The 24,335-nt window shown below is 40.6% G+C and overlaps 1 protein-coding gene across 2 annotated transcripts in view; it reads left to right on the forward strand.

Moving 5' to 3' along the window:
- Positions 1-24,335, forward strand: part of LOC122065676 (fanconi-associated nuclease 1 homolog) — a 60,791-nt gene that overhangs the window by 22,710 nt on the left and 13,746 nt on the right. For both annotated transcript variants that reach the window (XM_042629505.1, XM_042629504.1), the window contains 4 exons: positions 141-405; positions 497-559; positions 9,754-9,828; positions 9,928-10,049. In XM_042629505.1, coding sequence (XP_042485439.1) covers positions 141-405; positions 497-559; positions 9,754-9,828; positions 9,928-10,049 — 525 coding nt within the window. The remainder of the gene's footprint in view (positions 1-140; positions 406-496; positions 560-9,753; positions 9,829-9,927; positions 10,050-24,335) is intronic.

Raw genomic sequence — 24,335 nt, forward strand, 5'->3', positions numbered from 1 at the left:
AAGGGGAAGACAAGAAAACAAAGCCTTTTGACACTCTTTAATTTGGAGTGCTTTCCTCTTGTAATCTTACGATGTAAAGGGACTAATAGATATGCCATCTTTTGAGTTCTTCTGACATTAAATGTGGGAATGTTTTTCAGGGTTTTGTGATATCTCTTCCAAAACATTCTTTTGATGCTGTTCCAATTCAGATTGTTTGCCAAGAGATGATGCCACGTGGTGAAAAAGAATCCAATGATTGTCAGCTTTTTGAGTCCTTATGGGAAAATGTTGTTCGTGTTGTTGAATATGCAAAAAAATTCCCCCCTAGCATGACAAGATATCAGCAGAACTTTTGTATCATAATTAATGAGGTTTTAAACACTTATTCCCACCTTTTCTTGGATGATGAAAGACTATTTCTAGGTATTATGAGTTCACGACATAATATGCTTGCTGCATCATCATTGACTTCCTTCAGCAGTTCTGACTAGTGGTATTTGTATGCTTTTCACAGAATCTTTTAGTTCACTTTCAGATGATAGTCAGAGGCTTCTTGTTCGACTTTATACACGAAAAGGTTGCTCCTTTTCCAGGCAACTTTTCATCATGTCAGGGAGTTTTTTCTCAGGGATAATGGGATATGCCAAATTTTTTGTAATGCCATCTTCTTTGCTGTGTTAGGACTTAGGATGGCAGGAATAGCCGAGCTTTATATATCTTATGCTTAAAAAGTATGATCAGTATTATCAAGTACCTTTTGAATCATTTCACTGGTGATGCTAGAAATTGTCTTCATTTTGGTTGCTTTATATTAAAAGCAGACTTAATTGAGCCTCATGCCAGCTCGTTTGAGGTTGGCAATATGAATTCTGTTATACTTTTGTCACTCTGTCTAGGTTCATATCATTGACTAATAATAGAAACTCATGTATTTTTCATGAACTTGATTCAAAATTTATTTAATTATTTATTTTAATGTTCTCTTGGCCTTTTAACACCTTAAAATTGCATCATCATTTGTCACTCGCATGTTCCTGCATGTGTGTTAATTTTTCTTATTTCTTCTAGTCTCTCTCATCCTTCCCAACATCTCCATCTTAACTACTCTCATTTTACTTTTTTCCATTTCTAATTGGTCCAGAAATCTTTTCTGTTGAGCACTGAAAAAAAAACTTTCCATTTTAATTTTATTTATGCACCCATCACCAATCAATCTTGAAGCACATCTTCACTTAATCAAGCATGGTCTAATTATGTGAGCAACATCCTTCTCATTCTCGATCTTTCATGGGTGTATTCCTTTGTTATCGATGTTAACTACCTCAAGGAATAGACTCATTGTTGTGTCCATCTTCCCCCCTCCTCCATTCTCTCGTTTTGCCACCCTTGTAGGCTCTTTTCTTCTTTCTTTGCCTTCGGGCTTGTATATTCTCTCTTTTTCTTTCCCTTGTGTAATGAATATCTTATTCACCCCCAAAAAAAAAAAAAAAACCTACTATTTTTCTAAAACTTCTTTTTGTGTATACTGTTTCACTTTGGATTTTTGTGTGACCTTTTTATCATAGAACATTTTTCATTTATTCTGTTTTTGACATCATTGTGAACCTTCTTGTATTCTAGTTCTTGGAAAACAAAACCTATCTTCTTTCTTTTCCATCTCTTGATATGGACATATAAAACATTTAATGCATGTTGTTATCTTACATGTTTCACTGTTTTCCCTCCTCTTTGAGTATACTTTCAGGAAAAAAAGGGGAAGAATTATGTGCTTCTATCATAAGATTATATGCCCTTTTGAATGCTAGGTGGCATCTTTAAAGGTAGAGCAACAAAAGTCTTAGAAATTGTTGAGAGAATGTTGAGAAGAATAATGACTTGTGTCTAACATGACACTAGCCCTCATTATTTATAATAGGGTGGAACATCTTACTACTTAGACCTTTAGTAAATACATCAGCCAGTTGTTCATTACTAGGAACAAAAGGCATAATGATAAGACCCATATCTAGCTTCTCTTTGATGAAGTGCTGATCGATCTCCACATGCTTAGTTTGATCATGTTGGATAGAGTTGTGAGCAATGCTGATGGCTGATTTGCTATCACAAAATAGCTTTATAGGAAGGGTAGCAGGGATAACCAAATCTGTAAGAAGACCATGAAGCCATAGAAGCTCAAAAATGCCATGAGCCATAGCATGGAACTTTGCTTCAACACTTGACCGAGCAACCATTCACTATGTAACAAGGTTACCACCAATAAAGGTGCCATAATCAGTAGTAGACCTGCGGTCGTCAGAATCATCTGCCCAATCAGCATTTGTGAAGGCCCCAACCCGAAGGTTATTATGAGGAGAAAAAAGGATGCCACGACCTGGGGTAGATTTCAAGTAATGGAGAATACGCAATACATCTTCCATGTGTGTCGACTAGGGATCATGCATGTAATGATTAGCCAAGTTAACGACATACACTATGTCGGGGCGTGTATGAAAAGGACAGATCAAACGCCCAACTAATCTCTGATATCTCTACTTATCTATATAATCACCTTCCTTGCTAACCAGGTGACAATTAACATCAATAGGAGTATCTGCCGACTTGCACCCCAATATATCTGTCTCAAAAAGAAGGTCAAGCACATACTTTCGCTGAGACAAGTAGATTCCACGAGAAGACCCAGCAACTTCAATGCCAAGGAAGTAATGAAGTTGTCCTAGATATTTAATCTCGAATTTCTCACCCAAGTATTTATTGAGATGAGAAATCTCTGCTAAATCATCACTAGTAACAACAATATCATCTATATAAACGATCAAGATAACAATCTTTCCACCAGATCTCTTGATGAACAGAGTGTTGTCGGCATTACTTTGAGAGTAGCATCATAGTTGTCATGGCGTCGCCTAGGTGTTGCCAAGGTGGCGATTTGGTGTCCTGGCGGAAAAAGAAGTTCATGGCAATGCTAGGATTTACGTGACTCACAAATGGCGGTCGCCATGGACGCCAGGTCACGCCTGATTCACTAGGCGATCGATTTTTTGTAAAATGCAGGGTGATTTTGATAGGGCTATGCTGATTTTTGATGATTTGATGTTGTTTAATGTTGGTTTTATATGTTATAGGGTATATATTGTAGGCTTGTAGCATGCTAAATAACTTTAGAGAATAGGGGAAACAAAAAAGTAGCATACTAAATAACTTTAGAAAATAGGTAAAATAAAAAATGACACATGGGCGATTTGACTGCCATGGCAACACCATAATGGGCGATTCATCGCCAAATCGATTAGCCACCCCTCGACCGCCTTGGATCGATTTGATGCCGTGACAGCTATGAGAAGCATGTATCAATCATAACCTTGTGATAACGCCCAAACCAAGCACGAGGGGATTGCTTCAGCCCATATAATGCACGCTTTAGCTTGCACACCTTCCTTTGGGTTTTAAGCCAGTGAACCCAAGACGAATGTCCATATATATATATATATATATCCTCCTCAAGTTCCTCATGAAGGAAGGCATTCTTCACGTCCATCTATTGAAGGTCCCAACCTAAATAGCACATATAACACGGATTGTGTAATTCTTAGCAACTGGAGCAAAGGCCTCCATATAGTCAATCCCGTAAGTCTGAGTGAAGCACTTGGCAACAAGTCTGGCCTTGTAATGATCCCATTGCATCATCAACCTTTTGTTTAACTGTGAAAGTGTGAGGACCCACTTACAATCAATTGTCTTCTTTTGTGAGGGAAGACACACTAGATCCCATGTGTTATTCTTCTTTATAGCTTGCATCTCCTCAACTATAACTGCCTGCCATTGTGAGTTTGCACTTGCTTCTTGCAAGGTATAGGTAATAGACATAGAGGACATAAAGGAAACAAAACTATTGTAAGATGGAGAAAGTGAGTGAAAACAATTTTAGCAATAGGATGTAAAGTACAAGACCTAGTGCCTTTGCGAAAAGCACTAGGCAACTTAAGAGAAGGATCAACGTTAGCAATTGGAACATCAATAGAAGGGGTAAGAGAATTACCTAGGTCTGAGGGGACAAGATCAGGCTCGAGAGGTGACAATTGGTATGGTAGGTAGCTGTTGAATGTGCAGTGGTCTGAGTCTGCTATCTGCAACTATAAACACACATCTCTGGAAAGGGCGAGCCAGAGTAGTAGTGTCAATCTACCCTTGAAACGGAACATCAGCAGGGATAACAAATGGTGGTGTAGCAAGTTCAAGAGGTGGCACATATTCCACAATGGAAGAAGACTCCCCCTGAAGAGGTGGCACAGTGTAGTAAAATGCAGATTCATGAAAGATAACATCCATAGTCACAATCCTACACTGAGTGTGAGGGTGAAAACACCAATAGCCTTTCTGAGTGGGAGAATACCCCAGAAAAATGCACCGGATGCCAAGAGGATCAAACTTCCCGTGAGGATGAAGATTATGAGCATAACAGACAAACCGAATACCTTAGGACAAACAGGATAAGTAGTAGAGCCATGGAGAAGATCCAGAGGAGAGCGGAAGGTGAGAACTTCGGTTGATCAGAAAAGTGGCAGTGAGAATTGCGTCACTCTAGTACTGGGGAGGAACATGCATCTCAAACATAAGGGGCATGCTACCTCACAAAGATGGTGATTCTTCTGCTCAGCAACACCATTTTTGAACCAGAGTATCGACACTATCCCATGAATGGAAAGATATGCCTGAAAAGATCCTTTAAAGTATTCGTGGCCATTGTCACTTCGAAGAATCTTAATAGTAGCACCGAATTGAGTCTGAGCCATACGGTGAAATTGCTGAAAGCAATAAAAGGTCTTGCCCTTGGTTTGCATCATATAAACCCAAGTGGTCAGAGAATGACAGTCAATAAAAGAGGCAAACCACCGATAACCATTGACAGACACATAACGGGATGGATCCCAAATATCATAATGTAACAGTGAAAAAGGAGTGACACTTTTATTACTAGAAACATAATAAGTGATTCAAGTTTGTTTGGCCAATACACATGCCTCACAAAAAAAAAAAACTGACTCGAGTTACAATGCTTAAAAGAAGGAAACAGCCTAACTAAAGTTCCTAAAGGAGAATGTGCCAACTGACGGTGCCACTATAGTAATTTAGAGTTGGGAGGTGACATAGAAGATGTCTGAAGAGCCTAACTAAAGACTAACAACGAGTCATCATCAAGCAGATATAGACCACCATACACCTTACCAGAGCCAATCGTTGCCCTTGTCACCAAATCCTGAAAACACAATGAGAGGGGAAAAAGATGACGTTGCAATTAAGACTACTAATGGACAATAAGTTAGTAGGAAAAGATGGAACTTGAAAAACAGTTTAAAGGGATAAAGTAGGAATACAACTAATACAGCCCTTTCCTAAGATAGTGTAATGCGTCCTATTAGCCAATCTGGCCGTACCATTGCCAGAGTAGGTAGTGTACTGAGAGAAAAGAGCCAAAGAACCTGTCATATGATTTGATGCCTCGGAGTTAATAATCCACAGAGTAGACTAGGCAAACGTACTGTGACCACAGAATTAGGTACCTGAATCGGAAGGAGTGGAATGAGTAGCACTCACAGTTGTAGATGCATTAGGGGTCTCCATATGTGCCAAAAGGCGCCGAAAGACAATAAGCTCATTAGGTGACAGAGAGGTTGCTGAGATTCGAGGTGCAGAGTCAGAGTCTGGGACCTTAGTATGGTTGGCCTGACCACAATTACCACGACCTTTGATAAATGTATCAGTAGGGCGACTATGAAGCTTCCAGCAGTGCTCCTTGGTATGACGCTCCATACTACACATGGTTCATGGTTCATGGTTCAAGGTTTCCACCGATATCAGCAGTGCTAATAGAGCCCTTTCCTAAGATAGTGTAATGCATCCTATTAGCCAATTTGGCCGTACCATTACCAGAGCAGGTAGTGTACTGAGAGAAAAGAGCCAAAGAACCTGTCATATGATTTGATGCCTCGGAGTTAATAAGCCACGGAGTAGACTGGGTAGACGTACTATGACCACATAATTAGGTACCTGAATCGGAAGGAGTGGAATGAGTAGCACTCACAGTTGTAGATGCATTAGGGGTCTCCATACGTGCCAAAAGGCGTCGAAAGACAATAAACTCATTAGGTGACTGAGAGGTTGCTCAGATTCGAGGTGCAGAGTCAGAGTCTGGGACCTCAGTATGGTTGGCCTGACCACAATTACCACGACCTTTGCTAAATGTATCAATAGGGCGACCATGAAGCTTCCATTAGTGCTCCTTGGTATGACGCTCCATACTACACATGGTTCATGGTTCAAGGTTTCCACCGATATCAGCAGTGCTAATAGAGCCCTTTCCTAAGATAGTGTAATGCGTCCTATTAGCCAATCTGGCCGTACCATTACCAGAGCAGGTAGTGTATTGAGCGAAAAGAGCCAAAGAACCTGTCATATGATTTGATGCCTCGGAGTTAATAATCCACGGAGTAGACTAGGCAGACGTACTATGACCACAGAATTAGGTACCTGAATCGGAAGGAGTGGAATAAGTAGCACTCACAGTTGTAGATGCATTAGGGGTCTCCATAGGTGCCAAAAGGCACCGAAAGACAATAAACTCATTAGGTGACAGAGAGGTTGCTGAGATTCGAGGTGTAGAGTCAGAGTCTGGGACCTCAGTATGGTTGGCCTGACCACAATTACCACGACCTTTGCTAAATGTATCAGTAGGGCAACCATGAAGCTTCCATTAGTGCTCCTTGGTATGACGCTCCATACTACACATGGTTCAAGGTTTCCACCGATACCGTCGAAATTTTCCATGTTTCCTTGGAATCCCAGGACTTTGATACCAAATACCATGTGACTTTTAAAAGTCATTAGTTTCAACCAGTATAGTCGAAATGTGGGAATTTTCCTTAAAATATGACAATTTTCCTCGAAATGTGGGAATTTTCGATTAGACCAAATGGGTTAACCTTTATATAACCTTCTTAAATGGGAAACCAAGCCTTCTTATTTCAAAATTTTGACCCTTTCCCCTTTTTCTTCTCTATGAAGTGGGAAACTGGGGAAAACACTTAAGATTTTGCCCTTGTGCTATCAAATCTTCATTTTAAGCTTGGATCTCGCACATTCATAGCAAATCTACCTAAGGAAGGGAGCTTGGACCAAAAAGGTAAATCCCATCTCCCCAAACCTTGTGTGCTATCCTTTGAGAGCACTGGTTCATTTGGATATGGTGGTGGGTATGGACAGTAGGGTGGATCTTTAACATCATTTAGACAGGAGAGTTCAGGGGGTGGGTCATCTTTTGTTGACAATATCTTTGGATATCCATCCCAACCTTGTATGCCACATCCACATCCTATCACTATGATCTATGACTGAGCCACTCCCTACGTTGGGATACCTAGCTAATGTTGATGATGCATCTTATAGATGGGCAGTGACGAACTACCAATGAAATTGGGCCCAAAACATGTCAAGGGACTCGTATATGACACATTTAGAGGAGCAACTATGACATCTGCAGTGGTACGCAACTCATGGACTGGAACCGCCTAGACACTCTACTTGGAATTGAGTTACTGCTTTCGAGTGTTAGTAATTGAGTCGCTACTGTTGAGTATTGATAGATAACTATTGATGATGTAATATTTTTATTTATTTTGGATCATTTGGATTATGTCTTATGTTTTGATGTAGATTGTAGACTATAAATGGTCATTATGTAGTATAGTTTTAGAATTTAGGTTAACAAGTCAGCGTAATGATTATCGAACCTTTAGTTTACCACACAAGTAAGAATTTATGTGTGAGTTTTTTTATTTATTTTTTATTTTTTATTTTTTTTTATGAAACTAATGATGTGAATGCGTTAGAAATGTTTGATATACACAAAAATCAGAAAAAAAACACTGTTTTGGGGTCGAAACCTAAGTTTTCACCATACCGGGAAAAATTCCCTAGTATCCTCAAAATTTCCTAGGTTTCGACCGAAATTTCAGTCTCCCCAGGGGTCGAAACCCTATACCGTGAACCTTGATATCACAATAGTCACACTTCACAGGAACTTTGGTAAAGGAGCCACCAGATTGTGAGGCTGCGCTGAAGGACTGAGTACTAAAAGCAAGTGCAAATCCCTCGGTGTGAGCGGCAATAGGATTGGGAGCATAGTGTTACGGCAAATGTCCTAAGTTGGATCATAGCATAGGCTTGCTCCAAGGTAGGAAAGGGAGACCGACTCAGAACCTGAGCCCGTAGCTGGTCATATTCCACATTCAGCTTTGCCAGGAAGTTATAGGCTTTGATCTTGTCCTCTCATTTATGAAATCCGGTGACGTCAATACGAGTGGTGGGAACATCCTCATAGAAATCCAACTCATGCTACAGTGCTCGCAATTCATAATAGCATTGTGACGGAGTTAGCCCTCTTTGCTTCAGGTTATAGACCTTTTGGTAGGTCGAAAACCTGAGCATCATTCCCTGTATAAGAGTAAATCTCCTATACTGACTTCTATATCTTTGCAGCAGAGTTAAGGAGATAACCATGAGCAATCTGTGGCTACATAGAATCGACAAGGAAAACTATAACAAAAGAATTTGTACACTCCCATTTATCAATCTTAGTACTTGTGGTAGGCCGCTTTGTAGTTCCAGTACGGTACCCATTATAACCACGAGATTTGATGGAGATACAACACGAGCGTGACCACATAAGGTAGTTGGTGACTTGGTGTCATCAAGCTTGACAGCTCAAGGAGGAAAAGTGGGAAGGTTGCCGGAGTTGTCACCACCGGTGGATGCGGTCAACTTGCAGATCTAGACATGGTTAACGCTAAAGAACTTGCAGAGATGGCTGAAACAAACTAATATAACCACTCCAGGCAGCATAAGCACAAAAAATCAGGGGAAAATAACCTGAAAACAAAAAATCGATAAGGGTTTCAAAACCCTGAAAAATCGATTTTACCTAGATTGGGAGCCAGAGGTGGAAAAGTGGCTAGTATAGGCCACATAGCAGGTGAACAACACTAGAAGAAGGCATCACCGACATAGTTCGATGTAAAAAGCAGGGAAAACAAAACATTGAGACATAAAAATCGATTAATGTGAAAAAGCTTAAATTGAAAAGGTGAGAAAAGGGGTGGGTCTTTCTAAACATCAGGAAAAGGAGATTTGAGAGCCCAGATAAGGAGAAGAGATGTAGGAGAGGCTCTTGGTAGTTTAGAGAAGCACCATTGTGTGTGTGTGTGTGTGTGTGAGAGAGAGAGAGAGAGAGGCTAGGATTAGGGTTAGGGTTTGGATCTTGGCTCTGAGATGATGTTGAGAGAATGTTAAGAGGAATAATGACTTGTGTTTAACATGACACTAGCCCTCTTTATTTATAAAAATAAAGAGAATGTTTTAGAATATTACAAGGACCATTAAACCCCTAAGGAACCTTAGGACTTGTTTGGATTCTAACATCCCGAAAACCCATTATTACAAGGGAAATATATCATTTTGTTATGTTGATTTGAAGGAAAGAAATTAAAAACCTTTTGCTATGCTATGGAGATGAACGTAGGTTTTCTTCAACTTTGGAATATGGAATTTGGAGAAAACCTCTATTATCCATTTTCAACTGGAGCTCCTAAAGATATTATATCCAAGTTGCATGATAAGTGCTTTACTGCTTGATTTGAAAAGTTTACCTTAGTTTTCTAGAACTATGCATCTCCACTTCTTAGTCGTAGACAACTGAAGACAATATCATTTTTTTTTCAGGGCCATGGTTTCGGATTTCTAATATTTCATATGCTGAAATATTGGATTGTCAAGAAGCAATCAAGGGACTCTGTGGTAATTTTTCTCTTTGCCCTATTTATTATGTGTAAATTGGACCCTTTGGATGTTCATACTTTTCTAGAACTCGGATAATTTGTCAGCTTCTTGCAACAGTGGCAGGATATATTCATTCCTTAGAATCAACGAAGGAAATCAATTTCAAGGATATGAAGGAAGTTCTAGATGTGCTCATTGTTTCAGAGCTTCGAGAAATCTCAAGTCTTGCACATTTGAAGGTTTGCATGCTTTTTATCATTCATATCCCTTTTATGTCATCTTTCTAATAGTATTATCAAATATTCTCCCTTGCACCCCCCCTTAAATAGGGGAAAAAACTCAAAAAATATGATGTGGTTTCTATTTCCAAGTGATGTGATTATTTTTTTTTTGGATGAATAAATAAATTCCTTACGAAGGAGAAAATAATATACAAGGGAAAGGTGGGGAGGGAGAAGGCTAAAGCCTACAAAAGATCCAATAAGAGCAGGAGGCCAACTCAACACAAAAGAAAAGGGCACAATTTTATATTGAAGGGGAGGGGAGATAATAGAGATAGGAAGGACCCAGGACACAATAATAATCCTTTTCCTTGGGGTGTCGTGAACTATGCGGTGATGGATGCAACAAAGTTTGTAGTTGACATCGAAGTAGATGGCTTTCCAAATCTTATCAGAGGAGCGAGAATTGGAAGTCTATCTACGAGATTGTGCTCCATCCAGATATGGTTGATAGTAGCACAAAAGGCAAGCTTCCTGACAGTATCACAAATGGTAGATGCACTCATGGTTGAAAGTATCTCTGATACGATACGACACCCCTCCGATACATATCTTAAATTTAGCCGACCGATACGATGATCGATATCGATACTTTAATCCTTGATCTTTAGCATATCTTAGCGTATCTTCGATACGATACGATACGATATCCTCTGATACGTATCTTAAATTCAGTTGATCGATACTGATACTTTAATCCGTGGATCCACTAAAGGTCATGTCAACTCATATCCATTCTTTGCTCAATGGGAGGATTCATCTGCTGAAAGGCCAACAGGAGGCAAGAACTCTCTACTAAAAAGTGGAGGAGAATGGGTAGGAGAAGAAGAGATGATCAGCATCTTCGGTGCCGTTCCATTGAAGACAGCAGGAATGGGGCACCTGGATGTGCCTAAAATTAAGGAAGGACTTCGTAGGGAGGCAGTTAGAAAGAGCTCACCAAGCTGTGAAGCTATGGCGAGCGATGTGGCGTTTAAACCAAATGATGTTATGCCAGGGGCTGAGAGGATCCTTTGGACGAATGAAATCCCAAGCAGAGGCAGAAGAGAACAATCCCAATTAATGTGAATTTTGAGTTCTCACACTTTGAAGGTTTGCATATCTTGATCTTTCCTCATCTTGATATTGTGTAAGCTTTTGCTAGACATTCTCTCTCAACCCTCTTTCATTTAATTTGTGTGTTTGTGTTATGAGTAAAAGAATGATGTCCTCCCTGTTTCTGAGATTTTGGAAAATTTGGGTTCAAATTTGGTTGTTGATGCAGTTCACAGCCCATGGAAGAATTAGAATTTTTGGATTTGGGTTTGGTTCAGTTTTTGGGTCAAGTAAAGCCCGTGGTTCAATAAGTTAGGCCCAAATTTAAGTTAGGTGATGGGAGTAATTTAGAGTTTTCTATTGTAACAGGCCCATTTTATAAGCCCATATATTAGGTATTTAAGGCTTATACGGCATTAAGTAGTTAGTTTCTAAGTTGTAATGGTAGCTACTTCTAGGCTAACTTAGTATTGCTACTTAGTTGTTTCCTTTTTCTTAGACTTTATAATTTTTGAGTGCTATATTTTAAAGGATCTCTTTCTATTTAGAAGAGTTCCCTATTTTTATGATGTACCTATCAACTACAATAAACAAAGGAGGGGGCATGCATTCCACAGTTTTTGGCTATTGGTCAATTGAATGTTTCTCTTCAGTGGTGATGCTGAGAGTAGCTCTTGTGCTGAAGCAAGTGCAACCAAAGGTAGTGAATCCTTGGTTTGGGACTAATGGTTAAACCTTTGGCCATATCCTGTCTTCCCCTTTCCCTTTTCTTTTGTTCTTCTTTACTGTTCTGCAGAGTTTTCCAGCAAGCTTCCTCATCCAACCAAGACCTATTTGGGTGACTTCTGATCTCTATTTTGTGTTTCACTGTTATATCTACCTTTGCTTTGGTTCCTCACATAATATTCTGCAGGTTATATCTAAGTTTACTGGCATACGATTTCTATTTGTCCATTCTACGCAACAGAACTTTAAACATGCACTCCTCTCTAACCATTGTCAGCTGATCTTCAATTTTTAGAATATTTTTCTTCTCCTTCCCCACTACATTTGATCCAAGTTTTGTGTTTTTCCAACCAGCTACTTGTGAGTTTTAGTTGTTTTTTTAGTGTTTCTAATTTTGGATTTTTACTTTCTGTTTTCTGTCCTTGCTTGTTTCTCCTGATTCAACCATCATCTTGTTTTGATATTTTAACCACACTGTCACCCCATTAGAGCCTCCATTCTATGTTGATTTCATCTCCATCGGATTTAGAGTTTATTAGTTCGAACTCCATTTAGTTTTTTCCCCTATTTCTCAGTTTTCTGGTTCACTGCGATTCTGGTTTTTCAAAGGTTTGCTAGTGTTTGTTACTTCAGCCTAGCATGCCTCATCGGTTTGGGTATGAAAAAGGGATCTTTTAGATGTCATAATTTTTAGCAGACCCTAAAAAGTTATAGCATGGAATGTGGAAAAAGAACATTCAGGTTGGGGTTGAAAGACCATGGATGAGGCTTTGACTCTTTAAGTATTTTGGTTATTCCAGTATTTTGTCTATTTGTTAATTTGGAGCATAATGGATGGTCCCTCCTAAATTTGGATGCTGCCATAGTTTATGCTCCTATATCAAGTGATGACTGATGACTTCTGATGACTGCACAGTAAGAGACCTATTGTGCGGACAGATACAGGCCAAACATTGTTTTAACCTTCTCTTTTATTAATATTCTGTTACACCACCCAAGTCTGACTGATGTGATCACGGGTCCTTAAGCGAAAATTTAAAACTCAAGATCCACAAAAGAAAAGAAACAAGCTTGGAACTTAAAATGGAAGTGCATGAATAAGTGGGGGTATTCGTGCAAGATAGCACTAAGGACAATGGATGAAATAAATAAGAATTAGGGGACCTTGGCGCAATGGTAAGGTTGCTCCATTGCATAGTTATCAAGGTGAGAAGGCGATGGAGGATAGTAAAAAATAAGGTGCTATCGACAAGGCGATGCTTCGTCACCTAAGCTTCGCAATGCCTTGATAACTATGCTCCAATTGCGATCTAGTGGTTGGGTCGCGTGAGAAACAGCCTCTCCTCGATGCGAGGGTAAAGCTGCATACATTATGACCCTCCCAAGACCCCACAGTGGCGGGAGCCTTGTGCACCAGGTACACCTTTTTTTTTAGGGGATATTTATATAAAGATGATAGTAGGTCTTGGTCAACAATTTAGGAGAGTTACTTGAAGGGGTTGTCTTCAACCTCTTGATGAAATGAAGGGTGAAATAGAGGAATTGCCTGCGGCTGCTACAGCTCCTCATGTCACACCCCACCTTAAAGTAGACCCAATTTACCATTAGGAATACCGGCGGTGTGAGTAAGACACGTACCTGTCTTACCACCTACCAGGATCTCTGATAGTAGTACCTTAACATATTCACAATCTCACAACACAAACCAATGTAAGCAGCGGAATCAGAATATAGTAGCAGAATTTATAAATAAAATGGGGAAAACATCTGATGGTAATATAATAGCAATAACCGAGTTATTCTGTTACATTCATCCATGATATGTACTATAATCTCAAAATATACAATTCACAAATATATCCAAAAGTATCAAAAGATGATATACAATCTCACGGTGCGGCGTAAGCACAGTGGTCACAAGCACAGTCTTGGTCGTGCTACTCCGCTTCTGGCATCCACCAGTCGCTCACACCGTACTCCTACCAAGAAGATACTGGATCAATCGCCATCAGCACCACGATACCTGCATCATCATCTAAAAAGGGGTGTATATGTGGGGTGAGCTTTCCAACTCCCTTAGTGAGGGGTGGGGTTAAGCACATCCAAGCAAGTCAATAGCAGTAGAAATTTATGATGCATGATTGCGGAAATTAAACACATAGTCCATGATGCTCGTGATGCAGTTCATTTATTTATTATCCACCTAACAATACAAACTAAGTCTGATAAATGCTACTACGGTGCATTAGGATGTATCCCTCGTCTCGGAAACGACATCGACTACGCAACGATACAAACCCTAGCCGTGATTAAAAGCCTGCCGGTCCCCGTATGCGTTCATGGGTCACCTAGCAAACCCCTGATAACCCCCTCCTGGCAGTCACGACACCGGTAACACATCAGCCACGCCGGACAGGTTCCCACCTCCGGAAACAATCACATCATACCTCGGGAGTGGCACTTCGGAAAGTCGCATCAAACATACCACAATGGGTTATCCAACACCTCAACCCCTATTGGCAAGGGTGCGTAGCATAGGGAGCGATACCTAACCACATATATACTACATGCCTTCATAATGATATAGTTAGTATGGATTACACGATACCGGAGAGACCTCGGCCACAAAGTGTAATCCATCTCCAAATACAGTCCCGGGTACAGGATACCAGAGAGACCTTGGCCACAAAGTGAAATCCGAGACTGTTTACCTAATCTAGCATACAATAGCACTTGAGTATGGTCTACGCAATGCCGACAAGACCTCTGCCACGAAGCGTATCTATTTCCAAATGTAGTCCCAAGGTACACGATACCAGCAAGACCTTGGCCACAAAGTGTAACCTGCGACTACAACTAATTCTAATGCACATAATCAATGCATGAATGCAACATACATACGGCAATCATGGCACTGGTACCACCTTGGCCACGCCGGATTTCGTCTCACACACACATATCCAAACACACGACGATCACTGTACCGGTACCACCTCGACCACACCGGATCCCGCCCTACATTTTCATACAATTCATATCATGATTGTAAAATGACCATTTAATTAAATATGTAATTCTAAGCATGTGAGCAGTTTAATAAAAATAAACAATTCAAAAATAAACAAAGTCCATCCCTCACCTGTTTTGCGATCGGTCGTGTTTGGGTTTAAGTGGCCACTGATTGATTAATTCAATTCCGGCTTCGGGGCATGTGCGTGTCACTGTCCTAGACACAAATGGAATCGTATATTAGTACGCATTGAAAACATCGGGAGGGACCCACACAGGCCACCCCCAAAATGCATAGACACTGTCACCGGAAACAACCACCGGAAACAAGGCATTTCCACCGGAAATATCAGTCTTGTTTCTGGTGGAAATGACAAAGAGCACATTAGGCTCATTTGTCCATCGGAAACAACCCATCGGAAACAGCTACAGTGCTTCCTGTGCCATATTTCTGGTGGACACAGGAAGGTCCAACTCAAATTGGGGCTTTCCGGTTCAGGCCCGATCGTCGGGATTTGTTCCGTGGAGTTTGTAGGGGATTGTTTCTAGCATCATTCTAAGCTAGGAAAATCCCATTTCCACCGAGCCGTTTGTTAGATACATCGATCGAACGATCGAAACCCTAGTTGGTCTTTTGGCATTACATGTTGTCGGAGCTCACCGGGCTTGGTTCGAGCTCGGAAACAACACCGGGAGGGTAAAACACCCACAACCTTGACATAGTTTGTACATCAATATTCTACCCATACCTAGCTTTGCCTAGGTCGAAAAAAAGAGAGAGAGTGGCATGGGAGGTTGTACTTACCTTCGGCAGTGATTCCGGCAATAAGGCAGCAGCTAGCACCAAGGTAGGCCTTTAATCCCCTCCTACGTTGGGCACAAGGGAAATGAGGAAATGAATCCTCATTTCCCAACTTATAACTTAAAGTTGTCCCTTAGGGTCCGTTTGGTTTGGGCCTCTTTTGAACTAATCTGGTTAAAACGAGTTTCAGGGCATGAGGACCCGCACAATTGGGCCCATAAGGTGTTCACATCAAGAGGAAGATGTGGACGATGATTTGGGATCATCTAGAACCATTTACGATGCTAGTGGCGGGACACACGGGCATCGGAACCTCGACAGTAGCCAGTGGACCCACCGAAAATAGGCACCGGATTCATGCCCAGGCTGCTTCCGGTGGTCAAGACAACCTGCTATCTTGACAGCTTGCTGTCCCAGGGTTGGTCTCGCACGGGTGGTTGCCCTCGGACATGCCCAAGGCTTTGTGGCAATTATGATGCGTGCCGGAAATCAAGTGTGGGGAGTTGGGTAACTTACCGTCTGGGATTGGAAGGTATGAATCCCCCCCAGTTTGATAGGCATGAAATGCATGAACACGTGGGGTCATCTCTATCCCTTGGGCAATGCACAACCGCGAGCCAATACCCGGTCGTACTTTCGATCTCCGATCGGAGGCTTGTCACAACAGTTCAAATTTGACCGGATTAGGGCACGGGTGTAACACCTCAACCTAGATTTCAATCGATGGGAAATTTCAGAAGAACCTTCCTTGCTGTCCATACTCTTACAAGGAACCTACGATAGGGTTTCAGTCGCCTATACAAAAGGTAATCCCACCCCAAATCTTAGGAAGAAAAACGAAGGAATGAGAGATCGAATCCTTTTTTAAGGGGGTTGTTGGTGACGCTAGAACAAGGCAACCAAAAATAGCCAGGGATAAGTGAATAACAGTAAAGCTGGGAAGAAGGAACAGAGAGAACAAGACAGATATGGAAAGAAGAAAGCAGATTAAGAATGTCTGAGAAGGGGAAAGAGGTGGAAGCAAGAATAGGAGGAGGAGGAGAAAAGAGAGAAGAACCAAGAGCACTGATCAGCTCTGGTAACAGGCCACATAGGCACACATACAAAACAAAACTCAATTCATTCCTTTCTGTATCTTCTTTTTTGTATTATAAGCATATATAAAAGAAAAGACTCCTAAAAATAGAAACTACTGACATACTCTTGAATAGCTACGAAACTAACTCAACAAGGAAACTAATAGTTCAATCTAATCCCCTATATTGCTAGCCCAAAATAAAATAAATGATTAGATAACTCCAAAAAAATAATAAATCCCTAAATATTCTACTGGAGGAAAACTAAATTTAGACCCCGTACTCAGTCTTGCTTCCAATTGGGTTCGTACCAGTCCACAAAAGCGCTATTGCATCACTGACTTTGTAGAATAATGATGAATGTCTGTATCATCTGCTTAGATTTTGAGCCGTTGGCTTGTTGCAGTGGTTTCCTTTAACCTTCTGATTGGTCCAAGTTGCAAATGAATTTTCGTGTATGCCATGGAGCTGTGATTGAACTTTGCACTTCATCAGGAATGAACTCTATGGTTTTTATTTTAAGTAACAATGGAAATATTTAATAGTTGAAAATCATGGGACTTATTTTCGTCTTTTGTATGTGATGTGCTTAGCTATTCAAGGCAGTTTCTTTCTCTTGTCCCTAATGACCTGACCCCCCCTCCCATGTCTGACCACCTTACGACGGTCAACACCGTTGGACACTCTCCCCCCCTCCCTCTGCCTAGCCCCTTTCCCTCCTCGGCTCCTCCTAACCCTTGGCAACCAGTTAGCTCCTACCAGCCCTTAGCAACTCCTCCCTGATGCAGTTGGGCATTGGGCTTGAGATAGCCTTTGATTTGATTCCTTTTTCTTTCCCTTTTAGAGCTAGAATTAGTTTGGTAATATTTTTATTTAGATTGAATTTTTATTTTCAGTTGCAAATTAGGATAGTTTCCATTTTAATAAACTACCAATTTTATATTTTGATTCCCTTTATATAGCCATGTAATGGAAGAAAACTCATATGGAGATTTGAAGTTTTGATTTGAAATTGGATGTTTGTTTGGCTGAAGCTTTGGCTGCCATGACTCACTCTTTTTTCTGATTTTTCTTATCTTTTTTCCCTTTCTTATGTTCTTCTTCTCCTACTGTTCATTCTCTTTATTGCTGGTCGATCCCCTGTTCTGGGCGATAGATACAGGCCCAGTTTAGTGGATCGAACTCCTTGGTGCTTCACCTGGTCAGACTGAGACCTTGGTCGTAAGTTCCTTCCCCTTGGGCGACATAACTCCTCAAGCTCCAGCTCCAAAGCCCTCCTCAAGCCTGAGATCGAAGCCAAGTTTCAGGCCTGCCCTGGGTGTTATCGCCAGCTTCAGTTTCAGGTGCTTCCCACGTCCTTCCAGCCTGCCAACCTGACCAGCTATCATGTGGATTTGGAAGAGCCTCCTCTTGCGACCCCATGCCTGAAATTTCTGGCCTAACAGAGAAGGTTTGAAGGAGCTACACCATCACAAGCTGCTGCCCCTCCTCTTCTTGCAGGTCGACCAAGGAAGGAGAAGACTTGGTAGTGGGTTATTTAGGGCAACTATTCCCCTGGTTTGACTATTTTACCCTTCAGTTACTTGTTAATCTCTTTTGTCCTGATTTTATTAGTAATTTCAGAATACTCCCCCCCTTCAATTTTCAGTCAACCCCCTACTATCTTTATTCCAGAATTGATCCTTCTCTTTGGAGTTAATTCCTGTTAATCCCTTAGTCAATTATTTCACTCTAACAGGCTCCAAAATTGTACCAGAAATTATACAATATTGCCACTGGTTTGCCTAGATTGAAATATTTGTTTTTTTTGTGGGCTCATAAGCGATCGGATTCCTTGGATCCGCATCACTCCCTCCCTAAACCTAAACTGATCCCCCCTTCACTCCTAAACCTTGGAACAATGTTGTCTCCTCCTCTCCCTCCCATCCCTCCAATGTTGGCCACTCCCTTCATTTTCTACCTCCCACTGTCATCGATGAAAAGATAGTGGGTCTTTGTCCTTCAGTACTGCTTGAGCCAGAAATCTCTAGGTCGACAAATTGCCTATTAGGGCATTTCCTTGGTAGCCGTCCGCCATTCACCATAGTTAAAACATCATTATCCAACCAATGGAAGCTTCATAGAACAATGTCCACTTATCTGCTGGACAATGGAATTTTCATCTTCAATTTCTCAAAAGAAATGGACAATATCACTGCCCTTGAAGGAGGGCCGTGGCAAGTGGGCAGGAAACCTATTTTCCTACGACAATGGGACAAATATACCATCCTAAGCAAAGCCGACCTTCGATCAATACCCATTTAGGTTGCACTCCGAAATTTACCTCTCCATTTCTGGTGTGCCAAGGGTTTGGGCATAATCGGATCAGTAATTGGGAAGCCACTATACTCTGATCATAGAGCCAAGGTGATGGACAGGTTCGCCTATGCTAGAATATGCGTTGAAATTACGGCTGAAGCTACTCCGCTAGTGTCACTATATTTGACAATGAAGGCCATTCTTTCAACCAGGTTGTCCACTATGAGTGGCTCCCACCTCAATGCACCTTTTGCAAGGTTTTTGGATACCCATCAAGTCTATGCACCCCCAAGCTCCAGCAAATCTCCCAGTTGTACCTGAGACTCCAGAATCTCTGACGGAACAATGATGAAACCCTCACATCATCTCCCTCTAGGGCAAGATCTCCATCCCCAAATTTTGAAAGAGGCAAAAGAACCTCTTGCAATCTTTGCCGCCGGAATCGCAACTGCATGGCCCTCCCAAAATCTTCCGTCGATGCTTCTCCCTCTGCTTTTCTGTGTCCATCAGTCCTTCAGATTGCCTTATTGAGATGGCTGGATATAACAGGTTCTCCCTGCTGATGGCTTCCTCTGGCTATGATGATGACTCTGCCATCTTGTCTCCACTATCCTCTATGAGATCCTTGCCCTTGCGAGATACCTCATATACTATTGCTGCTGATCCTCTGGCTTACTAAATCTCCTCCACCTGTAGTCTCTCTGGCGTGAGCTGTCCTCGCCTCCCTGATCTCCCTCGACACGATCTCTATTTCAACTCTAGTACCTCCTCTCTCCTCCTTCTGCCATCGCCTAACACCTCTCCCATTCTCCCTTTACCAACACCCCCTTTGAGGGCCCCACCATCACATCTGAGAACTTTGACTTTTTAGCCCTCCACTTACATTCCAACCTTGACCAAACGAACCCCAACCCTTGTAATACCCCACTTCATCCACATATTATGAATAAATATTAGTATTAATATAATATATTAATTATGATATTGATAATTATCACTAAATAGAAGGCGGAGGGAGGCGGTTAGTATTAAGGGAGAGAGAGAGAGAGAGAGAGAGCCACGTAGAAGGAGGTGGTGGCTGAAAAAAAAAAAAGAGAAGAAAGGTGGTTGCATCGTTTGTAAAAGAAAGGAAATGAAAGAGAAGGTAGGACAGAGAGAGAGAGAGAGAGAGAGAGAGAGAGAGAGAGAGAGAGAGCCACAGGAAGGAGAGAGGAAAGGGAGGAATTGAAGATTCAGGTATTTTCTTATTTCTCTTATTTTCTTTCTATTTCATTAAGAAAAGGAATAACCAAAAAAGAAAAGGGGGGGGGGGGAAGAAAAGAGTGGGAGAAAAACAAGGAGGGAATTGGAGAGAAAGAAGGAAAAGTGAGAGGAAGTGATCATAGTTAAAGAAGAGAAAATAAAAAAGGAAAAAGGAAAGAGAAGAAGTAGGAGAGAAAATAAGGAAAGGGAGTGAGATACGGAGAAAGAAGGAAAGAAGGATTTACAGAAAAATAAGGAAAGAGGGGGAGAGACAAGTGGGTGTTCACGGTAAGCATTGAAAAAAAAAAGAGGAGTAAAAATAGAAGTACGGGAGAGAGATAAAGAGAGAGTATGCGTGAAGAAGAAGAAGAAGAAGAAGAAGAAGAAGAAGGAGAAGAAAGAGAACAAGAAAGGGAGAAAGAGAGAGAAGGGAGGGTATGTCTGCATTAAAAAAAGGGGGTTACAAAGAAAAAGAAATTAAATTATTATTTATGGAAAATATATATGTGAAAGGGATAGAGATTAGTTGAAACATTTTTGTGGAATGAAATCCTAAAAGAAATATTTGTATGTATGTATAGGTAGCAGTTCCCTTGGGTGAGTGGATAACTTGTTGGAATTTTTGAGTGAGCAAATTGAAAAGTAAGTGGAACTTGACATGATTCACCTATGTATTGATGCATATGTTTATTTGTGTGATTTTATGCATGGATTATATGAATGAAAAGTTAAAAAAAAAAAGAAAAAAGATGGTTTATGTTTGTTATTGAAAATGGTGCATGAAAATGTTCAAGGGAATATAATGGAAACAAATGAAAGGATGGATGACTATGTGACATTACTGCAACCCTTTCCAACAGGGGGTGAGGTGTTGGATAAGACATGTGTATATGTCTATGTTCCTCGCTTAGCTCCTGGATGCTCCGTCTGCCAACGGAATGACCCATCTGGGATGGGATGAGATATAATGTGCCACCTAGCCAGTGGTTTTGTCATGTGTGCCACCTAGCCTGTGATTTTGCGTATGTGTACCACCTAGCCCGTGGTTATGAGGCTAGGATGTGACTGTTCGATATACGAAATGTCTCACATTTATGATGACAGTTGGCAGTATGTCCCAATGACTTAAAGGAAGAATCCATAATTTTAAAGTTTAAAGGGACGGTTTATGATTATATTTAAGAATGTGTATGGAAATGTTTAAGAAAATAAAGGTTATGCCAATGAACGAAAAGGTGAGAGAAGTCAAGAAACTACTCGGTGAGGTGATATGTTATTTATGTTCACAGGGTTTTATGAATATTTGGACTTATCATGTTTTATATCATGAAAAGGTTATGTATGTATTTGAAATTTTTATGGATAGTTGTATTTTGTGTTATATGTGGTTGTGCCATATTCTGTATTATTGGGCTATATAGCTCATTCCATTATTAATTTCCCATAGATCATTAGAGGTGTGACATGTTCTTAGAGGGAGAGCCAGTTGCGCGGGTGTTGCTTATTTTTTTGAGACTATGTTGGAGATGTATATTTTATTGGAATTTTCAATTAGAGGATTCATTTAATTGAAATACTAAGTTCTAAATCATAAATAATAGATATAAATACGATAATAAATTCTGTTGTAGCAGTGGTAACAAAGCCGAAGTGCTATTGATGAAAGATTTTGTGATCATTTTAGATCACTGCCCGTGAGGGCAGCACCATACCTATTATTTGGGTTTGGGGCATTACAACCCTACTTAAACCAACCGGTCCACTATCCAACCAATCGAACCTTCCTCTAACCAAACCATCTCTAACATTCACAACTTACCCATATTCCCTCCACTTGTCTCATCCACCAACCTACGCTCGACCCGACCTACTATCCAAATACATCTCCTTCTCTACCCACTTCCCCTGCGGGAACTCCTTCCCCCCATCACCTTAGGCATCCTCTAGTCCTATCAACCTTTCTTCTTGCCTTCCCTCCTCCGATGTCCCTCTCCCTCCTCTCAGTCCCCAAATATTTGAGAGGGAGCTACTATCTACCACTGGTGGTCTCTAGTCTGCATAGGGCCATCTTGCGCCATCCACCATAGTTATTAAGGCACTGGTAAGGCTTTGTAAGGTGCTAATGCGCTTGAGAGGTGTTAAGGCAGTAAGCCGCTTTATGTTGGGTATGAAAGGCGGCCGCCTTATGCTATAAGGCGCCATAAGGCATTGCCTTATGGGATTTTTAAAAAAAGATTTGTTCTTACAGCTGATTTATGAATATTCCAAAATAGACTTGATGATTGGCTGGTGCATAAATTTTGATGCACATGAGATACAGTGGATCAAAAGCTAATGACTTAAAACTTTACAAAAAAAAAACACGATATTCTCTCAAAACCCCAAATCGTTCCACAACCGACGGTGAAGCACTCCAGTGGTCCCTCCTCCTTTGATTCTTCTCTGGTGGCCCTCCGGTAAAGGTTCCTTCCCCTCTCTCTAGGTATGTTGTTTATTTTTTTATTTTTTTGATTTTTCTCATCTTCTTTGTGAGAATTTTTTTTTCTCTCTTCTTCTTTCTCTCCCTTCTTTCATCTTCATCTGTTCATCATAGTCTTACGACTCTCAAGTCTTAACAGTTTTTTTTTTTAACCTACGGTGAGACCGCGAGAGTTGTAAGACTCTTCCTGACGCAGTGCAATCATTCCACATCATAGTTTTTAAGGCGCTAGTAAGGCGACGCCTTTCCAGCGCCTTGACGCTGATGCGGTCTAGAGATGGTAAGGCAGTGCCCCGCCTTATGTGAAGTGGCGCCTTATGGGTTTTTTTTTTAAACACATTTTAAAATTACTTGATGAAGATTCCAAATATAGATTTTTTATTGGTAGGTGTATGGTTTTGTTAACACTTGAGATGTATGGGATCAGCTTTACTCCACCAAAAATAACCAAAACAAACAAAACAAAAACCCGATTCACAAACAAGGTTTGGATTTTTTCAAGGGTTTTAAGAAAGGGCTTTGAGAAGGAATCAAGGTACAGGGAAGAACCATTGATCCAGACGACCATTTTGCTTTGGCAGCGGTGAGCTTGCTCTGGTAGCAGTGAGCTTCATTCTTCTTTAACAGGAGTAGAAATATAATGGATGACCTTAGGGCTTAGGCACTCATTTTGGCGTCATAGAGGTAAGTATAATAAATACTTGTATTTTTTATGTCTTCTTTTCTTTATATTTATAATTTTGTTTCATAATTATGTATTTATATTATATGTTAATATGTTATGATGATTATGATTGATGAAGATGAACTTAGTTTATTCACTTTATTGATTTGTTTTCTTGATGAATATCTTACATTGGTATGAATATGAACTTTTAATATTTATTTAAGATATGAGTAATACGATTCAACTAGGATTTGAGCCAAATATATTGGTTTTATAAAAAAATTACACAGGAATGCTTTAGTCGATAAGGCGACGCTTTATGCCCGCCTTATCACTAAGGCACTTCGAAAGACCCTCAAACGCCTCCGTCGCCTTACCGCCTTAAAAACTATGTTCCACATCCTTACCTTTATTCCCCTTTTTTCTTCTTGTCCCATATTTCTTTTCTTCTGTTTATTCGATTTCTCCTTCTTATACTTCCTCAGTCATTTGAAATTTTCTGTATTTACTGGTTATACTCTGTTTTGAGTGGTAGACTGGACAGAGGGAGACGAGTTTAATCTCCCTCATTCTTGAACCTTTGGTCCTAAAAGTGGGTGGTGTGTTCAAACAAAGGGGCAATTCTGGTAGTGTATTTTGGGGCCAAAATGCAGTTACTGTGAGGAGAACCAGTTTCTTCAAACACAACTGATTCCTGTTCTTCCACCAGGTCTGCTTTCTAGAAATTTATTTTGTAGATAGTGTTTTCTCTTTTGACTTATCGTGATACTGACGCCGTGTGTTTCTCTTACCTAGCAGTTGAACATAATTGGGATTGATCAAAGTAGGGCCCTTACATATTAGTAATGAATACTTGTATATTTAAAGTCTTTTTTTCTTTATATTTATAATTTTGTTTCATAATTATGTA

This window comes from Macadamia integrifolia, unplaced genomic scaffold, assembly GCF_013358625.1.
Source record: "Macadamia integrifolia cultivar HAES 741 unplaced genomic scaffold, SCU_Mint_v3 scaffold2087, whole genome shotgun sequence".
Lineage (NCBI taxonomy): Eukaryota > Viridiplantae > Streptophyta > Magnoliopsida > Proteales > Proteaceae > Macadamia > Macadamia integrifolia.